This window comes from Scyliorhinus torazame, chromosome 16, assembly GCF_047496885.1.
Source record: "Scyliorhinus torazame isolate Kashiwa2021f chromosome 16, sScyTor2.1, whole genome shotgun sequence".
NCBI classification, from domain to species: Eukaryota; Metazoa; Chordata; class Chondrichthyes; order Carcharhiniformes; family Scyliorhinidae; genus Scyliorhinus; species Scyliorhinus torazame.
Window position 1 is genome coordinate 92158501 of NC_092722.1, and position 24224 is coordinate 92182724.

A 24224-nucleotide genomic window follows, 5' to 3' on the forward strand; every position below is an offset into this window, starting at 1 on the left:
GAGCAAGAAAGTTACTTGAACTTGTATAAGGCAGTGGATAAGCCTCCGCTGGAATATTGTGCCCTGTTCTGGGTGCCAGACTTCAGGAAGAATGTGAAGGATTTGGAGAGAGTGCCGAATAGATTCTGGAGAATGCTTCCAGGAATGAGGAATTCCTTCAGAGGGCTAGCATGGACAAAGCTGAATGGACTTCTTTACTGTAATTGTTCTCTGAGCACATGTTAACAACCGGATACAAGAAGCAGTTCAGAAGACTGGTTTTGTTAGCCAATTGCAAGGGGATTTAAATAAATACTAAGTATATCTTACAGGGCTTTGGTGAGAGCACATCTGAAATACTGGGTTTGGTCTCCACATTTAGGGTGGATGTGCTTGGTTAATGTGTGATTAATGTAGTAATTGATTTACATTGTATCTCATATTTGTGACAGTAACATTACTTTTAAGAAAGACCTCGCTTAGAATCATAGGATTTACAATGCAGAAGGAGGCCATTCGGCCCGTCGTGTCTGCAATGGCTATTAGAGAACCCTACTTAAGGCCACACCTCCACCCTATCCTGTAACCCAGCAACCCCAGCTAACCTAAGGGCAATTTAGCATAGCCAATCCACCTAACCTGCACATCTTTGGACTGCGGGAGGAAACTAGAGCACCCGGAGGAAACCCGTGCAGACACCGCACATACAGTGACCCAAGCCGGGAATCGAACTTGAGACCCTGGAGATGTGAAGCAACTGTGCTAACCACTGCACTACCGTGTCGCCCATACAGGCAGTATGTCTGTTAAAGCTGTGATTTAGGAGTTTGTGAGAGCATGATTGATTCAAACCACTCACTTGGGTACAGATAAAGGGCTGATGGAATTTTGTCTTGATTGCTGGAGATTCATTGGAGCGTAAGGAATTTATGGGGCAGTGGTGACCAAGCAGGTCATGGAACTGATTGGGATTCAGATGTTTTAATTAATGGGAGGAGCCAGGTCTGTCTGGAGATTTGTAGTTCGATATGGGATTTCAAATTGGACAATAGTTCAGTCAAGTGCTGCAGGTTGAGCAGAGGTGTACTGGATCTACTCTAGAAAGGATCTCTCGCATCTCTACACAGATGGGCAAGTAACCCGTTGTCAGGGTCTGGTCTGGGATCCTAACAAATGTCAGCATCTGGTCCGGGATCCTAACAAATGTCGACGTCTGGTCCCGTATCCTGACAAATGGGGTCTGGTCCGGGATCCTAACAAATGTTGGCGGCTGGTCCCATATCCTGACAAATGTCGGGGTCTGGTCCCATACCCTGACAAATGTCGGGGTCTGGTCCCATATCCTGACAAATGTCGGGGTCTGGTCCCGTATCCTGACAAATGTTAGGGTCTGGTCCTGTATCCTGACAAATGTTGGGGTCTGGTCCAGGAGCCTAACAAATGTTGGGGTCTGGCCCAGGAGCCTAACAAATGTTGGGGTCTGGCCCAGGAGCCTAACAAATGTTGGTGTCTGGTCCCGGATCCTAACAAATGTTGGTGTCTGGTCCAGGATCCTAACAAATGTTGGGGTCTGGTCCCGGATCCTAACAAATGTTGGGGTCTGGTCCGGGATCCTGACAAATGTCGGGGTCTGGACCCGTATCCTGACAAATGTCGGGGTCTGGACCCGTATCCTGACAAATGTCGGGGTCTGGACCCGTATACTGACAAATGTCGGGGTCTGGTCCCGTATCCGGACAAATGTCGGGGTCTAGTCCCGTATCCGGACAAATGTCGGGGTCTAGTCCCGTATCCGGACAAATGTCGGGGTCTAGTCCCGTATCCGGACAAATGTCGGGGTCTGGTCCCGTATCCGGACAAATGTCGGGGTTATTATCTGGGATCCTAACAATTGGAGTAGGTATCGCAAATATGATGGGATAATCAAACATGTGCCGCACAGAAAGTTACCACTCTGCCCATCCTGTCTGCGTGGGCTGAGAAACCAGCTCAATCCCCCTTTCCAGCACTTGGAAACCCTGCAGGTTTTGAGACTTCAGTGTCATCTCCAGCCACTTAAAAAATATATATATATTTTTTTTTAAGGCATATATAAAACTTTAACAATTTTCAAGAGGAACAAACAACAAAACAAATAACACCCAACCAAACAATAACAATAACACCCAACCAAACAATAATGCATAAGATAAAGATGCATGGCATTAAGGGTAAAGTAGTAGCATGGATAGAGGATTGGTTAATTAATAGAAAGCAAAGAGTGGGGATTAATGGGTGTTTTTCTGGTTGGCAATCAGTAGCTAGTGGTGTCCCTCAGGGATCAGTGTTGGGCCCACAACTGTTCACAATTTACATAGATGATTTGGAGTTGGGGACCAAGGGCAATGTGTCCAAGTTTTCAGACAACACTAAGATAAGTGGTAAAGCAAAAAGTGCAGAGGATACTGGAAGTCTGCAGAGGGATTTGGATAGGCTAAGTGAATGGGCTAGGGTCTGGCAGATGGAATACAATGTTGACAAATGTGAGGTTATCCATTTTGGTAGGAATAACAGCAAAAGGGATTATTATTTAAATGATAAAATATTAAAACATGCTGCTGTGCAGAGAGACCTGGGTGTGCTAGTGCATGAGTCGCAAAAAGTTGGTTTGCAGGTGCAACAGGTGATTAAGAAGGCAAATGGAATTTTGTCCTTCATTGCTAGAGGGATGGAGTTTAAGACTAGGGAGGTTCTGCTGCAATTGTATAAGGTGTTAGTGAGGCCACACCTGGAGTGTTGTGTTCAGTTTTGGTCTCCTTACTTGAGAAAGGACGTACTGGCACTGGAGGGTGTGCAGAGGAGATTCACTAGGTTAATCCCAGAGCTGAAGGGGTTGGATTACGAGGAGAGGTTGAGTAGACTGGGACTGTACTCATTGGAATTTAGAAGGATGAGGGGGGATCTTATAGAAACATATAAGATTATGAAGGGAATAGATAGGATAGATGCGGGCAGGTTGTTTCCACTGGCGGGTGAAAGCAGAACTAGGGGGCATAGCCCTGCCAGCATCCTCGAGATGTACCTTGTGGCACTCACACCTTCCACTCTTTCAGGCAGGCCCACTACTCGCAGGTTCTGCCTTCTCGACATTTTCCTGCTCCTCCACCCTTGCCTTCAACCTTTTACAGAGGTCTCCTAGGAGTCCCACCTCCGCCTCCAGAGTCACCACACGATCGCTGTGGTCTGAGATCATTCCTTCAGTCTCCCGCATCTGTGACCCTCCAAACACTTTTCCACCCGTTCCAAAGAACTCTTCAGGGGTGTCCATTGAGCTCCCATACAGGGAACTAGGAAGAAAGTTAAGAAATCGGACCTCGAAGATAGTGATCTCAGGATTACTACCGGTTCCACGTGCTAGTCATAAATGACAGGATATATAGGATGAATACGTGGCTGAAGGGATGGTGTCAGGGGGAGGGTTTCAGATTCCTGGAGCATTGGGACCGGTTCTGGGGGAGGTGGGACCTGTACAAACTTGACTGGTTACATTTGGGCAGGACTGGGACTGATGTCCTAGGGGGACTATTTGCTAGAGCGGTTGGGGAGTGTTTAAACTAATGTGGCAGGGGGGTGGGAACCGATGCAGGAAGTCGGAAGGTAGTAAAACAGGGACAGAAACAAAAGACAGTTAGGGGGAAAGTGAAAGGCAGAGAAGCCATAGTCAAAAATCAAAAAGGGCGACAGGACAAGGTACAGTGACTGAGGGGAGCTCAGTGAATATGCCCAGTAATACTAAAAGGAATAAAACAGGAATTAAAAACATAAATGGAAAGCGACACGGCAGGTTGTTACATGAAGATATGGGTTCAACGACAAGGAAAATTAGGAGAAACATTAAGAGGAAAAATAACTTGGGAGAGATTACTGATCAAGGTGTTAAGATTCAAAACAGAGGTATAAAAGCCAACATAAGTACTTTACCTGAATGCTCGTGGTATTCAGAATAAGGTTGATGACGCAAATCATCGTGAATGACTGATTTGGTGGCCATGGTTAAAGGATGGTCACGACTGGGAGTTAAATATCCAAGGGTATCAAACTATTCGGAAGGACGGAGTTGGATGGTAAGGGAGGTGGTGTCGCTCTGTTATTTAAGGATGACTTCCGGGCAATAGTAAGGGATGACATCGGTGCTATGGAGGATAAGGTTGAATCCATTTGGGTGGAAATCAGTAATAGTAAGGTGAAAAAGTCACTGGTGGTCTACAGGCCACCAAATAGTAACATTATGGTGGGGCAGGCAATAAACAAAGAAATAACGGATGCATGTAGAAATGGTACAGCAGTTATCATGGGGGATTTTAATCTACATGTCGATTAGTTTAACCAGGTCGGTCAAGGAAGCCTTGAACATGGAACATCGAACAGTACAGCACAGAACAGGCCCTTCGGCCCTCGATGTTGTGCCGAGCATGGTCCGAAACCAAGATCATAAGATCCCACTCCCTGTCATTCTGATGGGCTCCATGTGCCTGTCCAATAACCGCTTGAAAGTTCCTAAAGTGTCCGACTCCACTATCACAGCAGGCAGTCCATTCCACACCCTAACCACTTTGAGTAAAGAACCTACCTCGGACATGCCTCCTATATCTCCCACCCTGAATCTTATAGTTATGCCCCCTTGTAACCGCTACATCCACCCGAGGAAATAGTCTCTGAACGTCCACTCTATCTATCCCCCTCATTATCTTATAAACCTCGTCTGAAAATTTTCCATCCACCACCACCTTCTGTCTTCTATGTGAGAGCCAGTTACTTATCCAATTGGCCAAATTTCCCTCACACACCTCCTTACTTTCTTCATGAGCCGACCATGGGGAACCTCTACCTTCATCTGCACACTTAGTTACCTCCTCAAAGAATTCAGTCAAATTTGTGAGGCAAGACCTACCCTTCACGAATCCGTGTTCACTATCCCTGATTAAGCTGCATCTTTCCAAATGGTCATAAATCCTATCGTTCAGGATCTTTTCCATTATCTTCCCGACCACCAAAGTAAGACTAGCGCCTATAATTACCAGGGTCATTCCTATTCCCTTTCTTGAACAAAGGAACAACATTCGCCACTCTCCAGTCCTCTGGCACTATCCCCGTGGACAGCGAGGACCCAAAGATCAAAGCCAAAGGCTCTGCAATCTCATCCCTTGCCTCCCAAAGAATCCTTGGGTATATCCCATCTGGCCCAGGGGACTTGTCGACCCTCAGGTTTTTCAAAATTGCTAATACATCCTTCCTCAGAACGTCTACTTCCTCCAGCCTACCCGCCTGAATATCACTTTCATCCTCAAAAACATGGCCCCTCCTTTGTGAACACTGAAGAAAAGTATTCATTCAACGCCTCTCCTATTTCTTCTGACTCCATGCACAAGTTCCCACTACTGTCCTTGACCGGCCCTACCCTCACCCTGGTCATTCTTTTATTTCTCACATAAGAATAAAAAGCCTTGGGGTTTTCCTTGATCCGACCCGCCAAGGACTTCTCATGCCCCCTCCTAGCTCTCCTAAGCCCTTTTTTCAGCTCATTCCTTGCTACCTTGTAACCCTCAAGCGACCCTACTGAATCTTACATACTCTTTTTCCTCTTGACAAGACATTCAACCTCTTTTTTGTGAACCGTGGTTCCCTCACTCGGCCATTTCCTCCCTGCCTGACAGGGACATGCCTATCAAGGATACGCAGTATTTGTTTCTTGAACAAGCTCCACTTTTCATTTGTGCCTTTCCCCTGACAGTTTCTGTTCCCATCTTATGCTCCCTAATTCTTGCCTAATCGCATTATAATTACCCCTCCCCCAATTATAAACCTTGCCCTGCCATATGGCCCTATCCCTCTCCATTGCAATAGTGAAAGACACCGAATTGTGGTCACTATCTCCAAAGTGCTCTCCCACAAACAAATCTAACACTTGGCCCGGTTCATTACCCAGTACCAAATCCAATGTGGCCCCCCTCTTGTCGGCCTATCCACATATTGTGTCAGGAAACCCTCCTGCACACTGTACAAAAACTGCCTCATCCGAACTGTGCGACCTATAGAGGTTCCAATCAATATTTGGAAAGTTAAAGTCACCCATGACAACTACCCTGAGACCTCCACACCTATCCATAATCTGTTTTGCAATTTCTTCCTCCACATCTCTATTACTATTTGGAGGCCTATAGAAAACTCCTAACAATGTGACCGCTCCTTTCCTATTTCTAACTTCGGCCCATATTACCTCAGTAGGCAGATCCCCTTCAAACTGCCTTTCTGCAGCCGTTAAACTATCCTTGATTAACAATGCGACTCCTCCACTTCTTTTACCACCTTCCCTACTCTTACTGAAACATCTAAACCCCGGAACTTCCAACAACCATTCCTGTCCCTGTTCTAACCATGTCTCCGTAATGGCCACAACATCGTAGTCCAAGTACCAATCCACGCTCCAAGTTTACCTACCTTATTCCGGATGCTCCTTGCATTGAAGTAGACACACTTCAACCCACCTTTCTGCCTTGAGCAGGAGTTTATAGAATGTATCCGCGATAGTTTCCTTGAACAGTATGTAATGGAACCTACGAGGTAACAAGCGGTCCTAGATCTGGTCCTCTGTAATGAGACAGGATTGATTAATGATCTCATAGTTAGGGATCCTCTCGGAAGGAGCGATCACAATATGGTGGAATTTAAAATACAGGTGGCCGGTGAGAAGATAAAATCAAACACTAGTGTTTTTGTGCTTAAACAAAGGAGATTACAATGGGATGAGAGAAGAGCTAGCTAAGATAGACTGGGAGCAAAGACTTTATGGTGGAACAGTGGAGAACCTTCAAAGCGATTTTTCACAGTGCTCAGCAAAGGTTTATACCAACAAAAAGGAAGGATGGTAGAAAGAGGGAAAATCAACTGGATATCTAAGGAAATAAGGGAGAGTATCAAAGTGAAGGAAAAGGTATACAAAGTGGCAAAGATTAGTCCCACAGTCCAAAGATGTGCAGGTTAGGTGGATTGGTCATGCTAAATTGCCGTCGGTGTCCGAAATTGCCCTGAGTGTTGGGTCGGGTTACTGGGTTATGGGGATAGGGTGTAGGGTTGGGTAGGCTCTTTTAAAGAGCCGGTGCAGACTCGATGGGCCGAATGGCCTCCTGCACTGTACATTCTATGATTCTATGAATAGTGGGAGACTAGAGGACTGGGAAATCTTTAGGGGGCAACAGAAAGCTACTCAAAAGGCTATAAAGAAGAGTTTAAAAAGCTATAAAGTCGACAGATTATGAGAGTAAACTTGCTCAGAATATAAAAACGGATAGTAAACGTTTCTACAAATATTGTTATGGGAGATGTGTTTTCAGGACCCCAAAATGTATCATGGAGTTCATCCAACTCCCACCTTTAATGGATTGTTGCTTTTGAAGCACACGGCTTGTTCCCCAGGTGTAGTATTACAATTATGGACACATGGTTGTTAAAACAAAACAATGTTTATTCCATGAACTCAAATTAACCTTTTGAATAAACATTGCATCTCTTAACACCCCTTCAAAGATAACCCCGAAAATAATACAACACTACCCAATTCTGCGAACTGTTCCTTTACACATCCAAAAGACTTCACCTTCACAAAAACAGTAACACACCAGGTTACAGTTAATAGATATTTTCTGTTGGATGGCAGAGATATATCAGCTTTGTTGACTTCAGTTCCAACACCTTGCCTTTTCTCCAAGCAGCTCACAGCCAAAAAACACAGTCACACCCAAGCTGCTGTCTCAAACTGAAACTAAAACCCAGAACTAACCTCAAAATGGCCGAACGGAGCTCAGCTCCACCCACTCTCTGACATCACTATTTTCTTACAGGTACATTGCTTAAACATCCATTTAAAGGTACTCTCACATCACAATATATAAAACAAAAAAGAGTGGCTACGGTAAATATTGGTCCTTTAGAGGATGAGAAGGGAGATTTAATAATGGGAGATGAGGAAATGGCTGAGGAACTGAACAGGTTTTTGGGTCGGTCTTCACAGTGGAAGACACAAATAACATGCCAGTGACTGATGGAAATGAGGCTCTGACAGGTGAGGACCTTGAGAGGATTGTTATCACCAAGGAGGTAGTGATGGGCAAGCTAATGGGGGTAAAGGTAGACAAGTCTCCTGGCCCTGATGGAATACATCCCAGATTGCTAAAAGAGATGGCTAGGAAAATTGCAAATGCGCTAATGATAATTTACCAAAATTCACTAGTCTCTGGGGTGGTCCCGGCGGATTGGAAATTAGCAAACGTGACACCACTGTTTAAAAAAGGAGGTAGGCAGAAAGCGGGTAATTATAGGCCAGTGAGCTTAACTTCGGTAGTAGGGAAGATGCTGGAATCTATCATCAAGGAAGAAATAGCAATTTCTGGATGGAAATTGTCCCATTGGGCAGACACAGCATTGGTTCATAAAGTGCAGGTCGTGCCTAACTAATTTAGTGGAATTTTTTGAGGACATTCCCAGTACGGTAGATAACGGGGAGCCAATGGATGTGGTATACTTAGATTTCCAGAAAGCTTTTGACAAGGTGCCACACAAAAGGTTGCTGCATAAGATTATGATGCATGGCATTAAGGGGAAAGTAGTAGCATGGATAGAGGATTGGTTAATGAATAGAAAGCAAAGAGTGGGGATTAATGGGTGTTTTTCTGGTTGGCAATCAGTAGCTAGTGGTGTCCCTCAGGGATCAGTGTTGGGCCCACAACTGTTCACAATTTACATATATGATTTGGAGTTGGGGACCAAGTGCAATGTCCAAGTTTGCAGACAACACTAAGATAAGTGGTAAAGCAAAAGTGCAGAGGATACCGGAATTCTGCAGAGGGATTTGGATAGGTTAAGTGAATGGGCTAGGGTCTGGCAGATGGAATACAATGTTGACAAATGTGAGGTTATCCATTTTGGTAGAAATAACAGCAAAAGGGATTATTATTTAAATGATAACATTTTAAACATGCTGCTGTGCAGAGAGACCTGGGTGTGCTAGTGCATCAGTCGCAAAATGTTGGTTTACAGGTGCAACAGGTGAGTAAGAAGGCAAATGGAGTCCTTCATTGCTAGAGGGATGGAGTTTAAGACTAGGGAGGTTATGCTGCAATTGTATAAGGTGTTAGTGAGGCCACACCTGTATTGTGTTCAGTTTTGGTCTCCTTACCTGAGAAAGGACGTACTGGCGCTGGAGGGTGTGCAGAGGAGATTCGCTAGGTTAATCCCAGAGCTGAAGGGGTTGGATTATGAGGAGAGGTTGAGTAGACTGGGACTGTACTCGTTGGAATTTAGAAAGATGAGGGGGGATCTTATAGAAACATATAAGATTATGAAGGGAATAGATAGGATAGATGCGGTCAGGTTGTTTCCACTGGTGGGTGAAAGCAGAACTAGGGGGCATAGCCTCAAAATAAGGGGAAGTAGATTTTGGACTGAGTTTAGGAGGAACTTCTTCACCCAAAGGGTTGTGAATCGATGGAATTCCTTGCCCTGTGAAGCAGTTGAGGCTCCTTTGTTAAATGTTTTTAAGATAAAGATAGTTTTATGAAGAATGAAGGGATTAAGGGTTATGGTGTTCGGGCCGGAAAGTGGAGCTGAGTCCACAAAAGATCAGCCATGATCTCATTGAATGGTGGAGCAGGCTCGAGGGACCAGATGGCCTACTCCTGCTCCTAGTTCTTGTGTTCTTTGTCAGCACTTCTTCAATGGTCTTTGCGAGATCTTTTCGCAGTTGTACCCTCTGCTGCTGGTATTCAGCTCTAATAAAGGTCATCAAGTCAGTTTGAAGCCTATGAGGTTGTCCTTCTGGCTGCATGGTTGAAGAGGCTTTTGTTTTTGCTGCAGCCCCAGCCAAAACTCTCACTGTTTTCTGCTGGGTCTGGTAACCAAAATACATACCATTCCTGGGGGAAAGTATTCCTCCAACATTCAACTGCGTCTTTTCATCAAAATTCTACCCCGTTGGTTTATAAAGAGCTCTTTTCTGTGACCCTAGGCAGGAGCTGCCACTGACTCCATGGCCCACACCGGAAGTCAGCAGGCCGGCGATCCTGGCGATCTATTCTCCAGATCCTCCACCTTCTCCTGCAGCCTCGTTTGTTGATCTCGCATCATTCTCCTCTCCGCTGCCATCGAGGCCAAGCTGCTCCTCACTCTCCCCCACCGCCTCCTCCACCATCTGGATCGCCTGGGCCTCTAACCTCATCTCCATGCTGTCGATCCCTGCCTTTATCGGGTTCACCACCCTGGCCAGGTCCTCCAAGTTCCTTCCTCTGCTGGGCAAATGTCTCGTGGAGGAAGTCGACTAGCAGATCCAACCAACATTGGGTGGGCAAGATCAGGCCCGGACCCTCCGCCATCTTCCCCAGTATCATCGGCACCACACCAGCTTTCGACCGTTGTTCTCTCCTTTTTCAACCACATCTGGACCACAAGTCCATACACCGGTGGGATACTCTCTTCCACCCCTCCTGCACCTTTTACAATCTCAGTTCCGCCGTTAGCCGGGGAAAAGGCCCAAAACGTCTACCACGAGTGGGGGGCCATCAAATGTGTGACCACTCGCATCATGGCCGCCACCGGAATTCATCCAGACACCTTTTCAATGCGATGAGGTTTTCTGTCTCACCTTTCAGGGAGTGGGTTCCAATCCCCAACAACTCCAGGTTTTTCCTCATCTTGCCTCTAATCTTTCAAGCAATCACTTTAAATCAACCCCTCCCTTTCACCACTGACCTCTATGCTAAAGTAAACAGGACCCTCCCAATTCTGTGCATCTCCATCAAATCTCCCCTCAGCCTCCTTGTTCCAAGGAAGGCTGCAACTCCAGTCTTTCCTCAAAGAGGCTATTTTTCAGTCGTGGGTGGCAGCATCCTGGTAAATTCCCTTGGCAGATTTTGTGCCCTGGGTTGAGAGAGTTGTCCAATGATGAGACCCCGAGGAAACTGAGTGGGTTAGTCTCTGGAGTTTCGAAGACTTGAGAGACGATCCCAGTCAGTATATAAACACACTTTGGGAACATGAAAAGGTCTGGATTGATTTTCCTGGCTGGTGAATGGTTTCAGTCTTGATAAGGTATCGAGGAATTGAGACTGGGGTAATTTGATCTTTGGTATTCTCTATTCCTGGGAGTTGTCAGTCATTGAGAATATTGCAGGCGAGAGGTTGATAGGCACACATGGGGATCTGAAGGATACGGAGGTCAAAGAGGAAGCCAGAGTTGAAATGAAAATTCACCTGCGATCGTATGGGATGGTGGAACGGGTTCAACGAGCTGAATGGTTGGCGTAGGCTTGAGGACCGAAGGGCCTGTTCCTGTGCTGTATTGTTCTTTGATATTGAATGGTTCAGTCCGGTTCCAAATTGTGATGTTCCTGTCACCATCGGGAGTTTTAATGGGCTTTTCCCCCGCTGCCTCTCTCTCCCACTCCTCTCCCCCCCCCCCCCCCCCCCATCTGCCTCTCTCACGCTCTCCTTCACTCTCTCTCTCACCCTCTCTCTGTCCCCCCTTCCTCTGCCTCTCCCCCCCCCCACTGCCTCTCTCTTCCCGCCTCTCTCGCCCCCCTTCTCCTCTGCCTCACTCTCCACATCCCCTCTGCCTCTCTTCTCCCTCCCATCTGCCTCTCCCTCCCCTTCCCCTCTGCCTCTCTCTCTCCCTCCCATCTGCCTCTCTCCCCTTCCCCCTCTGCCTCTCTCTCTCCCCCTTCCCTCTGCTTTGCTCTCTCCCACCCCTCTGCCTATCTCTCCCCTTCCCCTCTGCCTATCCCTCCCCTTCCCCTCTGCCTCTCCCCTTCCCCTCTGCCTGCCTCTCCCCTTCCCCTCTGCCTGCCTCTCCCCTTCCCCTCTGCCTGCCTCTCCCCTTCCCCTCTGCCTGCCTCTCCCCTTCCCCTCTGCCTGCCACTCCCCTTCCCCTCTGCCTGCCTCTCCCCTTCCCCTCTGCCTGCCTCTCCCCTTCCCCTCTGCCTGCCTCTCCCCTTCCCCTCTGCCTGCCTCTCCCCTTCCCCTCTGCCTGCCTCTCCCCTTCCCCTCTGCCTGCCTCTCCCCTTCCCCTCTGCCTGCCTCTCCCCTTCCCCTCTGCCTGCCTCTCCCCTTCCCCTCTGCCTGCCTCTCCCCTTCCCCTCTGCCTGCCTCTCCCCTTCCCCTCTGCCTGCCTCTCCCCTTCCCCTCTGCCTGCCTCTCCCCTTCCCCTCTGCCTGCCTCTCCCCTTCCCCTCTGCCTGCCTCTCCCCTTCCCCTCTGCCTGCCTCTCCCCTTCCCCTCTGCCTGCCTCTCCCCTTCTCCTCTGCCTGCCTCTCCCCTTCCCCTCTGCCTGCCTCTCCCCTTCCCTCTGCCTGCCTCTCCCCTTCCCCTCTGCCTGCCTCTCCCCTTCCCCTCTGCCTGCCTCTCCCCTTCCCCTCTGCTGCCTCTCCCCTTCCCCTCTGCCTCTCTCCCCCTCCCCTCTGCCTCTCTCTCCCCCTCCCCTCTGCCTCTCTCTCCCCCTCCCCTTTGCCTCTCCCTCCCCCTCCCCTTTGCCTCTCCCTCCCCCTCCCCTTTGCCTCTCCCTCCCCCTCCCTCTGCCTCTCCCTCCCTCTGCCTCTCCCGCTGCCTCCCCCTCCCCCTGCCTCCCCCTCCCCCTGCCTCCCCCTCCCCCTGCCTCCCCCTCCCCCTGCCTCCCCCTCCCCCTGCCTCCCCCTCCCCCTGCCTCCCCCTCCCCCTGCCTCCCCCTCCCCCTGCCTCCCCCTCCCCCTGCCTCCCCCTCCCCCTGCCTCCCCCTCCCCCTGCCTCCCCCTCCCCCTGCCTCCCCCTCCCCCTGCCTCCCCTCCCCCTGCCTCCCCCTCCCCCTGCCTCCCCCTCCCCCTGCCTCCCCCTCCCCCTGCCTCCCCCTCCCCCTGCCTCCCCCTCCCCCTGCCTCCCCCTCCCCTCCCCCTGCCTCCCCCTCCCCCCTGCCTCCCCCTCCCCCTGCCTCCCCCTCCCCCTGCCTCCCCCTCCCCCTGCCTCCCCCTCCCCCCTGCCTCCCCCTCCCCCCTGCCTCCCCCTCCCCCTGCCTCCCCCTCCCCCTGCCTCCCCCTCCCCCCTGCCTCCCCCTCCCCCTGCCTCCCCCTCCCCTGCCTCCCCCTCCCCCTCCCTCCGCCCTCCCCCTCCCTCCGCCTCCCCCTCCCCTCCGCCTCCCCCTCCCTCCGCCTCCCCCTCCCTCCGCCTCCCCCTCCCTCCGCCTCCCCCTCCCTCCGCCTCCCCCTCCCTCCGCCTCCCCCTCCCTCCGCCTCCCCCTCCCTCCGCCTCCCCCTCCCTCCGCCTCCCCCTCCTCCGCCTCCCCCTCCCTCCGCCTCCCCCTCCCTCCGCCTCCCCCTCCCTCCGCCTCCCCCTCCCTCCGCCTCCCCCTCCCTCCGCCTCCCCCTCCCTCCGCCTCCCCCTCCCTCCGCCTCCCCCTCCCTCCGCCTCCCCCTCCCTCCGCCTCCCCCTCCCTCCGCCTCCCCCTCCCTCCGCCTCCCCCTCCCTCCGCCTCCCCCTCCCTCCGCCTCCCCCTCCCTCCGCCTCCCCCTCCCTCCGCCTCCCCCTCCCTCCGCCTCCCCCTCCCTCCGCCTCCCCTCCCTCCGCCTCCCCCTCCCTCCGCCTCCCCCTCCCTCCGCCTCCCCCCTCCCTCCCGCCTCCCCTCCCCCTCCCTCCGCCTCCCCCCTCCCTCCGCCTCCCCCTCCCTCCGCCTCCCCCTCCCTCCGCCTCCCCCTCCCTCCGCCCCCGCCTCCCCCTCCCCCCGCCTCCCCCTCCCCCTCCCCCGCCTCCCCCTCCCCCCCCCCTCCCCCTCCCCCCCCTCCCCCTCCCCCCCCTCCCCCTCCCCCCTCCCCCTCCCCCCTCCCCCTCCCCCCTCCCCCTCCCTCCGCCTCCCCCTCCCTCCGCCTCCCCCTCCCTCCGCCTCCCCCTCCTCCTCCCCGCCTCCCCCTCCCTCCGCCTCCCCCCTCCCTCCGCCTCCCCCTCCCTCCGCCTCCCCCTCCCTCCGCCTCCCCCTCCCTCCGCCTCCCCCTCCCTCCGCCTCCCCCTCCCTCCGCCTCCCCCTCCCTCCGCCTCCCCCTCCCTCCGCCTCCCCCTCCCTCCGCCTCCCCCTCCCTCCGCCTCCCCCTCCCTCCGCCTCCCCCTCCCTCCGCCTCCCCCTCCCTCCGCCTCCCCCTCCTCCGCCTCCCCCTCCCCTCCGCCTCCCCCTCCCTCCGCCTCCCCCTCCCTCCGCCTCCCCCTCCCTCCGCCTCCCCCTCCCTCCGCCTCTGCCCCCTCCCTCCGCCTCTGCCCCCTCCCTCCGCCTCTGCCCCCTCCCTCCGCCTCTGCTCTGCCCCCTCCCGCTCTGCCCCCTCCCGCTCTGCCCCCTCCCGCTCTGCCCCCTCCCGCTCTGCCCCCTCCCGCTCTGCCCCCTCCCGCTCTGCCCCCTCCCGCTCTGCCCCCTCCCGCTCTGCCCCCTCCCGCTCTGCCCCCTCCTGCCTCCTGCCCCCTCCCGCTCTCCCTCTCTCTTGCTCTGGCTCGCTCTCTATATTTCTCTCTTGCTCTCTTTTCCCTATCTCCCTCCGTCTCGGTTTCTTTCTCTTTGACACAGACCGATAAGACCATGACAGAGCTCGAGATCGATATGAATCAGCGAATCGGTGAGTGGGAGACGATCCAGGAGTCCGGTGTCCACCTCAAGCCCCTTTATGGACCTGAATATACAGGCATGCAGAACCTGGGCAACAGCTGCTACCTCAACTCGGTGATGCAAGTGGTGTTCAGCATTCCCGACTTCCAGGACAAGTGAGTCAACTCGGTGATGCAAGTGGTGTTCAGCATTCCCGACTTCCAGGACAAGTGAGTGCTTTTCCTGCTCTCCGTCACGGTGCCCTTCACAGTGTCGGCCCATCACACCTTCCTGTACTTTCAGTTGCATTGCAGATGCTCGGTGAAGTGCTGCCAGAAACTGCACCTGTGTCCGGAGTCTGGCTCGGGAGTTTGTGCGAGGTGCCCTCGGTTGGTCTTTGCTGCGTGGAGCTTGTGATCCTCAGCGAAAAACTCAAGGTGTTTGGGGGGTTGGGGCAACTTCAAACTCTCCTCTCCCCCCATCCTCGGCCTCCTGTCAAGAACATAGAACAGAAAGTGCAGAAGGAGGCCATTCAGCCCATCGAGTGTGCACCGACCCACTTAAGCCCTCACTTCCACCCTATCCCCGTAACCCAATAGCCCCTCCTAACCTTTTTGGTCACTAAGGGCAATTTAGCATGGCCAATCCACCTAGCCTGCACGTCATTGGACTGTGGAGGAAACCGAGCACCCGGACGAAACCACGCAGACACTGGGAGAACGTGCAGACTCCACACAGACGGTGACCCAGCATGGAATCAAACTGGAATCCTGGAGCTGTGAAGCCACAGTGCTAATCACTTGTGCTGCCCCTGGGTGTCCACCCTGGTTGAAGTGGGAGAGGCTTTGCCTGCGCTGAAGGTGACAGTGACTGGCCTCCATTCTAACGAGGAGTGGGACAGAACGGGTCACTGTCCCTCCACATGAGTCTCAGCTGCCTGTGCGTCTTTCCCTCTCTGATGACTCTTTCTTTCTGTCTCTCCTCACCACTGCCCTGTTCAGGTACGTTGGGAATCTGGAGAAGATTTTCAAAGATTCGCCAAGTGACCCAACACAGGATTTTCAACACTCAGGTGTAAGTCACCCACGTTGCAAACCCTTTGCAGTCCTTCGGAATAAGGTGGGTACACGCTGGGGGAGTAATATCGCTGCCGGCAACAAGACGCAGTACCCGAGAGCTCCAAGACCCTCACCCCAAATCCCTGTCCCCCGTGCCCAGTTCCCGCTCTGGTGCACCACGCCTTCGGCCTCCTCTTGGCGTCCCCTCCCATGGGCATCCCCCTCTCCGCGCCCTCATCTTCCCCCCCCCCCGCATGCCCTCAGGGGCCCCCCTCTCCGCGCCCTCGGGAGCCCCCCTCTCCGCGCCCTCGGGGAGCCCCCCCTCTCCGCGCCCTCGGGAGCCCCCCTCTCCGCGCCCTCGGGAGCCCCCCCTCTCCGCGCCCTCGGGAGCCCCCCTCTCCGCGCCCTCGGGAGCCCCCCTCTCCGCGCCCTCGGGAGCCCCCTCTCCGTCGCCCCCCCTCGGGAGCCCCCCTCTCCGCGCCCTCGGGAGCCCCCCTCTCCGCGCCCTCGGGAGCCCCCCCTCTTCCGCGCCCTCGGGAGCCCCCTCTCCGCGCCCTCGGAGCCCCCCTCTCCGCGCCCTCGGGAGCCCCCCTCTCCGCGCCCCTCGGGAGCCCCCCTCTCCGCGCCCTCGGGAGCCCCCCTCTCCGCGCCCTCGGGAGCCCCCCTCTCCGCGCCCTCGGGAGCCCCCCTCTCCGCGCCCTCGGGAGCCCCCCTCTCCGCGCCCTCGGGAGCCCCCCTCTCCGCGCCCTCGGGAGCCCCCCTCTCCGCGCCCTCGGGAGCCCCCCCTCCCCCGGAGCCCCCTCTCCGCGCCCTCGGGAGCCCCCCTCTCCGCGCCCCTCGGGAGCCCCCCTCTCCGCGCCCTCGGGAGCCCCCCTCTCCGCGCCCTCGGGAGCCCCCCTCTCCGCGCCCTCGGGAGCCCCCCTCTCCGCGCCCTCGGGAGCCCCCCTCTCCGCGCCCTCGGGAGCCCCCCTCTCCGCGCCCTCGGGAGCCCCCCTCTCCGCGCCCTCGGGAGCCCCCCTCTCCGCGCCCTCGGGAGGCCCCCCTCTCCGCGGCCCTCTCGGGAGCCCCCCTCTCCGCGCCTCGGGAGCCCCCCTCTCCGCGCCCTCGGGAGCCCCCCTCTCCGCGCCTTCGGGAGCCCCCCTCTCCGCGCCCTCGGGAGCCCCCCTCTCCGCGCCCTCGGGAGCCCCCCCCCTCCGCCGCCCCTCCGGAGCCCCCCCTCTCCCCCGCCCCCCCGGGCCCCCCCCCCCCTCCCCCCGCCCCCCCCCCCCCCCGCCCCCCCTCTCCGCGCCCTCGGAGCCCCCCTCTCCGCGCCCTCGGGAGCCCCCCTCTCCGCGCCCTCGGGGAGCCCCCCTCTCCGCGCCCTCGGGAGCCCCCCTCTCCGCGCCCTCGGGAGCCCCCCCCTCTCCGCGCCCTCGGGAGCCCCCCCCCCCTCTCCTCGCCCTCGGGAGCCCCCCTCTCCGCGCCCTCGGGGGCCCCCCTCTCCGCGCCCTCGGGGGCCGCCCTCTCGCCGCCCTCGGGGGCCGCCCTCTCCGCGCCCTCGGGGGCCGCCCTCTCCGCGCCCTCGGGGGCCCCCCTCTCCGCGCCCTCGGGGGCCCCCCCTCTCCGCGCCCTCGGGGGCCCCCCTCTCCGCGCCCTCGGGGGCCCCCCTCTCCGCGCCCTCGGGGGCCCCCCTCTCCGCGCCCTCTGGGGCCCCCTCTCCGCGCCCTCGGGGGCCCCCTCTCCGCGCCCTCGGGGGCCCCCCTCTCCGCGCCCTCGGGGGCCCCCCTCTCCGCGCCCTCGGGGGCCCCCCCCCTCTCCGCGCCCTCGGGGGCCCCCCCTCTCCGCGCCCTCGGGGGCCCCCCTCTCCGCGCCCTCGGGGGCCCCCCCCCCCTCTCCGTGTCCTCTGGGGCCCCCCCCCCCTCTCCGTGTCCTCTGGCCCCCCCCCCCTCTCCGCGCCCTCGGGGGGGCCCCCCCTCTCCGCGCCCTCGGGGGGCCCCCCCTCTCCGCGCCCTCGGGGGCCCCCCCTCTCCGCGCCCTCGGGGGCCCCCCTCTCCGCGCCCTCGGGGGCCCCCCTCTCCGCGCCCTCGGGGGGCCCCCCTCTCCGCGCCCTCGGGGGCGCCCCCCCCCTCTCCGCGTCCTCGTGGGCCCCCCCCCCCCTCTCCGCGCCCTCGGGGGGGGCCCCCCCTCTCCGCGCCCTCGGGGGGCCCCCCCCTCTCCGCGCCCTCGGGGGCCCCCCCTCTCCGCGCCCTCGGGGGCCACCCTCTCCGCGCCCTCGGGGCCCCCCCCCCCCCTCTCCGTGCCCTCGGGGGCCCCTCCTTCCCCCGCTCCGCGCCCTCGGGGGGGCCCCCCCCTCTCCGCGCCCTCGGGGGGGCCCTCGGGGGGGGGGGGGGCCCCCTCTCCGCGCCCTCGGGGGCTCCCCCCCTCCGCGCCCTCGGGGCCCCTCCCCCTCTCCGCGCCCTCGGGGGCCTCTCCACGCCCTCGGCCCCCCCCCCTCTCCACGCCCTCGGCCCCCCCCCCCCCTCTCCGCACCCTCGGGCCCCCACCCTCTCCGCGCCCTCGGGGCCCCCCCTCTCGCGCCCCTCGGGGCCCCCACCCCCCTCTCCACGCCCTCGAGGCCCCCCCCCCCCTCCCCACGCCTTCGGGGGGCCTCCCCACGCCTTCGGGGGGGGCCCCCCCCTCCGCGCCATAGCGGGGGCCTCCCCACGCCTTCGGGGGGCCCTCCCCGCGCCCTCGGGGGGCTGCACCCTCCCTGCGCCTTCGGGGGGCCCCCCTCTCCGCGACCTCGGGGGGGGCCCCTCTCCGCGCCCTCGGGGGACCTCCCCGCGCCCTCGGGCGGTGGGGGGGGGGGCATCCCTCCTCGCGCGGACTAGCCACCCCCACGCCCCCCACTCCTCCTCCTCAACCCACTTCCCTTCCTGTTTCTTTGGCTTGGTGTCTGGGATTGTGGGTGAGTTATTGATTGCTGTTCCCTCTCTCTCTCTCTCTTCAGAGCTAAACTGGGCTATGGATTATTGTCAGGAGACCATTCCAAACCCCCTCCAGAGACAGAAGACAGTGAACCTGAACCAGAGAAGGTATGAATCAAATAGACGTGCTTTTCCTGTCTTTGACATCTGCGTGTCCGTGCCCTCCCCCTTCCCCCGCCTGCTGCCTGTTCTCTCTCCCCCACCCAAGTCGCTGCCTGGCCTCTTTCTACCCCTCCCTCCTGCGGCGACGCCCATTCCCTGCGCCGACACCCAACCCACACCCCAGTTCCCATCCCCACGCCTTAAGCCGGCCCGCCCTCTGGCCCCCAATGCCACCGCCCGTCATCATCAATCGCTTCCCCCTCCCGTTGCGGCCTGTCGTCCATGCATCCCATCTCACATGGTGTGATCCTGTGCGACGACAGTGAGGCATAGGTTTCTGTTACTGGGTGAGTGTGCAGATGGGAATTAGAACAAAGAACAAAGAGAAGTACAGCACAGGAACAGACCCCTTCGGGCCTCCAAGCTGTGCCGACCATGCTGCCCGTCTAAACTAAAATCTTCCACACTTCCTCGGTCCGTATCCCTCTAATCCCATCCAATTCATGTATTTGTCAAGATGCCCCTTAAATGTCACTATCTTCCACCACCTCCTCCGGCAGCGAGTTCCTGCACCCACTACCCTCTGTGTAAAAAAACTTGCCTCGTACATCTCCTCTAAACCTTGTCCCTCGAACCTTAAACCTATGCCCCCGAGTAATTGACCCCTCTACCCTGGGAAAAAGCCTCTGACTATCCACTCTGTCTATGCCCCTCATACTTTTTTAGACCTTTATCAGGTCGCCCTTCAACCTCCGTCGTTCCAGTGAGAACAAACCAAATTTATTCAACCGCTCCTCATAGCTAATGCCCTCCATACCAGGCAACATCCTGGTAAATCTCGTCTGCACCCTCTCTAAAGCCCTCATCCTTCTGGTAGTGTGGCAACCAGAATTGAACACTATACTCCCAAGCGTGGCCTAACTAAGGTTCTATACAGCTGCAACATGACTTGCCAATTTTTATACTCAATGCCCCGGCCAATGAAGGCAAGCATGCCGTATGCCTTCCTGACTACCTTCTCCACCTTTGTTGCCCCTTTCAGTGACCTGTGGACCTGTACACCTAGATCTCTCTGACTTTCAATACTCTTGAGGGTTCTACCATTCACTGTATATTCCCTACCTGCATTAGACCTTCCAAAATGCATGACCTCACATTTGTCCGGATTAAACTCCATCTGCCATCCTCCGCCCAAGTCTCCAAACGATCTAAATCCTGCTGTATCCTCTGACAGTCCTCATCGCTATCCGCAATTCCACCAACCTTTGTGTCGTCTGCAAACTTACTAATCAGACCAGTTACATTTTCCCTCCAAATCATTTATATATACTAAGAACAGCAAAGGTCCCAGCACTGATCCCTGCGGAACACCACTAGTCACAGCCCTCCAATTAGAAAAGCACCCTTCCATTCATACTCTCTGCCTTCTGTGACCTAGCCAGTTCTGTATCCACCTTGCCAGCTCACCCCTGATCCCGTCTGACTTCACCTTTTGTACCAGTCTGCCATGAGGGACCTTGTCAAAGGCCTTAGTGAAGTCCATATAGACAACATCCACTGCCCTACCTGCATCAATCATCTTTGTGACCTCTTCGAAAAACTCTATTAAGTTAGTGAGACATGACCTCCCCTTCACAAAACCATTCTGCTCTCGCTAATACTTTCATTTGCTTCCAAATGGGAGTAGATCCTGTCTCGAAGAATTCTCGATAGTAATTTCCCTACCACTGACGTAAGGCTGCCGGCCTGTTGTTCCCTGGATTATCCTTGCTACCCTTCTTAAACAGAGGAACAACATTAGCTATACTCCAGTCCTCCGGGACATCACCTGAAGACAGTGAGGATCCAAAGATTTCTGTCAAGTCCTCTCTATCCTCCTTCAGTATTCTGGGGTAGATCCCGTCAGGCCCTGGTGACTTATCTACCGTAATATTTTTCAAGACGCCCAACACCTCGTCTTTTTGGACCTCAATGTGACCCAGGCTATCTACACACCCTTCTCCAGACTCAATATCCACCAATTCCTTCTCTTTGGTGAATACTGATGCAAAGTATTCATTTAGTACCTCGCCCATTTCCTCTGGCTCCACACATAGATTCTCTTGCCTATCCTTCAGTGGGCCAACCCTTTTCCTGGCTACCCTCTGCTTTTTATGTACATGTAAAAAGCCTTGGGATTTTCCTTAACCCTATTTGCCAATGACTTTTCGTGACCCTTTTAGCCCTCCTGACACTTCCTACTTTCCTTATATTCCACACAGGCTTCGTCTGTTCCCCAGCCTTCTGGCCCTGACACATGCCTCCTTTTTCTTTTGACGAGGCCTACAATATCTCTCGTTATCCAAGGTTCTCGAAATTTGCTGTATTTATCCTTCTCCGCACAGGGACATGCCGGTCCTGAATTCCTTTCAACTGACATTTGAAAGCCTCCCACATGTCAGATGTTGATTTACCCTCAAACATCCGCCCCCAATCTAGGTTCTTCAGTTCCTGCCTAATATTGTTATAATTAGCCTCCCCCCAATTTCGCACATTCACCCTAGGACCACTCTTATCCTTGTCCACCAGCACTTTAAAACTTACTGAATTGTGGTCACTGTTCCCGAAATGCTCCCTGACTGAAAGTTCTACCACCTGGCTGGGCTCATTCCCCAATACCAGGTCCAGTACAGCCCCTTCCCTAGTTGGACTATCTAATCGGCATGTCTGAAGAGAAATGATGGTGTGATTTTAGCTTTATGGGATTGCACTGGACACTCGTAAGTCTTTCTTTGCCTCTGCTCCTTACCAGGTGGAACTGATGGGATTGCACCTCGCATGTTCAAAACGCTGGTCGGGAAGGGACACCCGGAATTCTCCACAAACAGGCAGCAGGATGCTCAGGAATTCTTCCTGCATTTCATCAACATGGTTGAGGTAAGGTTGCAAAATGGCCCGGTAGCAATCCGGAACATATCCCACTCACTCGCTCTCTACCCATAGTCCTGTATCAATCCTCAAATTTATCCCATTGCCCTGCTCTCTCCACATTGCCCTTCATCTTTGTGTTATAAATTTAGGATACACAATTATTTTTTTTTCCAATTAAGGGGCAATTTAGCATGGCCAATCCTGCACATCTTTGGGTTGTGGGGGGGAAACCCACGCAGACACGGGGAGAATTTGCAAACTTCATAGACAGTGACCCAGAGCCGGGATTTGAAACCCGGGTCCTCAGCGCTGCTGTCTCAGTGCTAACCACTGTGCCACATGCCGCCCCCCATTTCCCTTTATCAATCCCCTGCCCCGCTCTCTCCCCATTGCCCTCTATCAATCCCACTGCCCCGCTCTCTCCCCATTGCCCTCTTATCAATCCCACTGCCCCGCTCTCTCCCCATTGCCCTCTATCATCCCACTGCCTTGCTCTCTCCCCATTGCCCTCTGTCAAACCCACTGCCCTGCTCTCTCCCCATTGCGCTCTGTCAAACCCACTGCCCTGCTCTCTCCCCATTGCCCTCTATCAATCCCACTGCCTTCATCTCTCCCCATTGCCCTCTATCAATCCCACTGCCCTGTTCTCTCCCCCTTGCTCTCTGTCAATCCCACTGCCCCGCTCTCTCCCCATTGCCCTCTAATCATCCCACTGCCCTGTTCTCTCCCCCTTGCCTCTATCAATCCCACTGCCCCCACTCCTAAGTCTCCTGGAATCTGTTGAGGGTTCTGAGCATGTGCGAGCTTTGCTTGGCTTTTGCAGTCTGCAAGACTATTTTAGTACAGCTCTTTCACAGTTATTACTGATGTGGAGATGCCGGCGTTGGACTGGGGTGAGCACAGTAAGAAGTCCTTACAACCCCAGGTTAAAGTCCAACAGGTTTGTTTCGATGTCACTAGCTTTCGGAGCGCTGCTCCTTCCTCAGGTGAAGGAGCAGCGCTCCGAAGCTAGTGACATCGAAACAAACCTGTTGGACTTTAACCTGGTGTTGTAAGACTTCTTACAGGTTATTACTGTCATTCCTCTTTCACAGTTATTACTGTTATTGCTCTTCACAGTTATTACTGTTATTGCTCTTTCACAGTTATTACTGTCAATGCTCTTTCAGTTATTACTGTTATTGCTCTTTCACAGTTTATTACTGTTATTGCTCTTTCAGTATTACTGTCATTGCTCTTTCACAGTTATTACTGTTATTGCTCTTTCACAGTTATTACTGTCATTGCTCTTTCAGTTATTACTGATATTGCTCTTCACAGTTATTACTGTTATTGCTCTTTCAGTTATTACTGTTATTGCTCTTTCAGTTATTACTTTTATTGCTCTTTCAGTTACTACTGTCATTGCTCTTTCACAGTTATTACTGTTATTGCTCTTTCACAGTTAATACTGTTATTGCTCTTTCACAGTTATTACTATTATTGCTCATTCAGTTCCTGTTTTTGCTCTTTCACAGTTATTACTGTAAGAAGTCTTACAACACCAGGTTAAAGTCCAACAGGTTTGTTTCGATGTCACTAGCTTTCGGAGCGCTGCTCCTTCCTCAGGTGAAGGAGCAGCGCTCCGAAAGCTAGTGACATCGAAACAAACCTGTTGGACTTTAACCTGGTGTTGTAAGACTTCTTACAGTTATTACTGTCATTCCTCTTTCACAGTTATTACTGTTATTGCTCTTTCACAGTTATTACTGTTATTGCTCTTTCACAGTTATTACTGTCAATGCTCTTTCAGTTATTACTGTTATTGCTCTTTCACAGTATTACTGTTATTGCTCTTTCAGTTATTACTGTCATTGCTCTTTCACAGTTATTACTGTTATTGCTCTTTCACAGTTATTACTGTCATTGCTCTTTCAGTTATTACTGATATTGCTCTTTCACAGTTATTACTGTTATTGCTCTTTCAGTTATTACTGTTATTGCTCTTTCAGTTATTACTTTTATTGCTCTTTCAGTTACTACTGTCATTGCTCTTTCACAGTTATTACTGTTATTGCTCTTTCACAGTTATTACTGTTATTGCTCTTTCACAGTTATTACTATTATTGCTCTTTCACAGTTATTACTATTATTGCTCATTCAGTTCCTGTTTTTGCTCTTTCACAGTTATTACTGTAAGAAGTCTTACAACACCAGGTAAAGTCCAACAGGTTTGTTTCGAATCCTAGCTTTCGGAGCACAGCTCCTTCATGAGGTGAATGAAGAGATTTATATAGATAACCTTTATATAGATAAAGTCAAAGATGCAATCCGATACTTTGAATACGAGTCTTTGCAGGTAATTAAGTCTACAGGTCCTGACGGAGCAACTGGAGAGAGGGATAATCACAGGTTAAAAAGCTGTGAATTGTTTTACGCCAGGACAGTATGTAGGATTTTGCAAGCCCAGGTCAGATGGTGGGGGGGTGAATGTAATGCGACATGAATCCAATGTCCCGGTTGAGGCCGTACTCGTGTGCGGAACTTGGTTAAAAGTCTCTGCTCGGCGATTCTGTGTTGTCGCGTGTCCTGAAGGCTGCCTTGGAGAATGTTATTACTGTCATTCCACTTTCAGTTA

The 24224-nt window shown here is 54.5% G+C and overlaps 1 protein-coding gene across 1 annotated transcript in view; it reads left to right on the forward strand.

Annotated features, from left to right (window-relative positions):
- LOC140392945 (ubiquitin carboxyl-terminal hydrolase 5-like) overlaps positions 1-18705 on the forward strand; it is a 37229-nt gene extending 18524 nt beyond the window's left edge. Inside the window, exons 8-10 of the mRNA XM_072478740.1 lie at positions 14575-14768; positions 15594-15666; positions 18619-18705. Of these exons, the coding sequence (XP_072334841.1) occupies positions 14575-14768; positions 15594-15666; positions 18619-18624 (273 nt within the window). The 3' untranslated portion in view covers positions 18625-18705. The remainder of the gene's footprint in view (positions 1-14574; positions 14769-15593; positions 15667-18618) is intronic.
- Positions 18706-24224: the final 5519 nt, after the last annotated feature.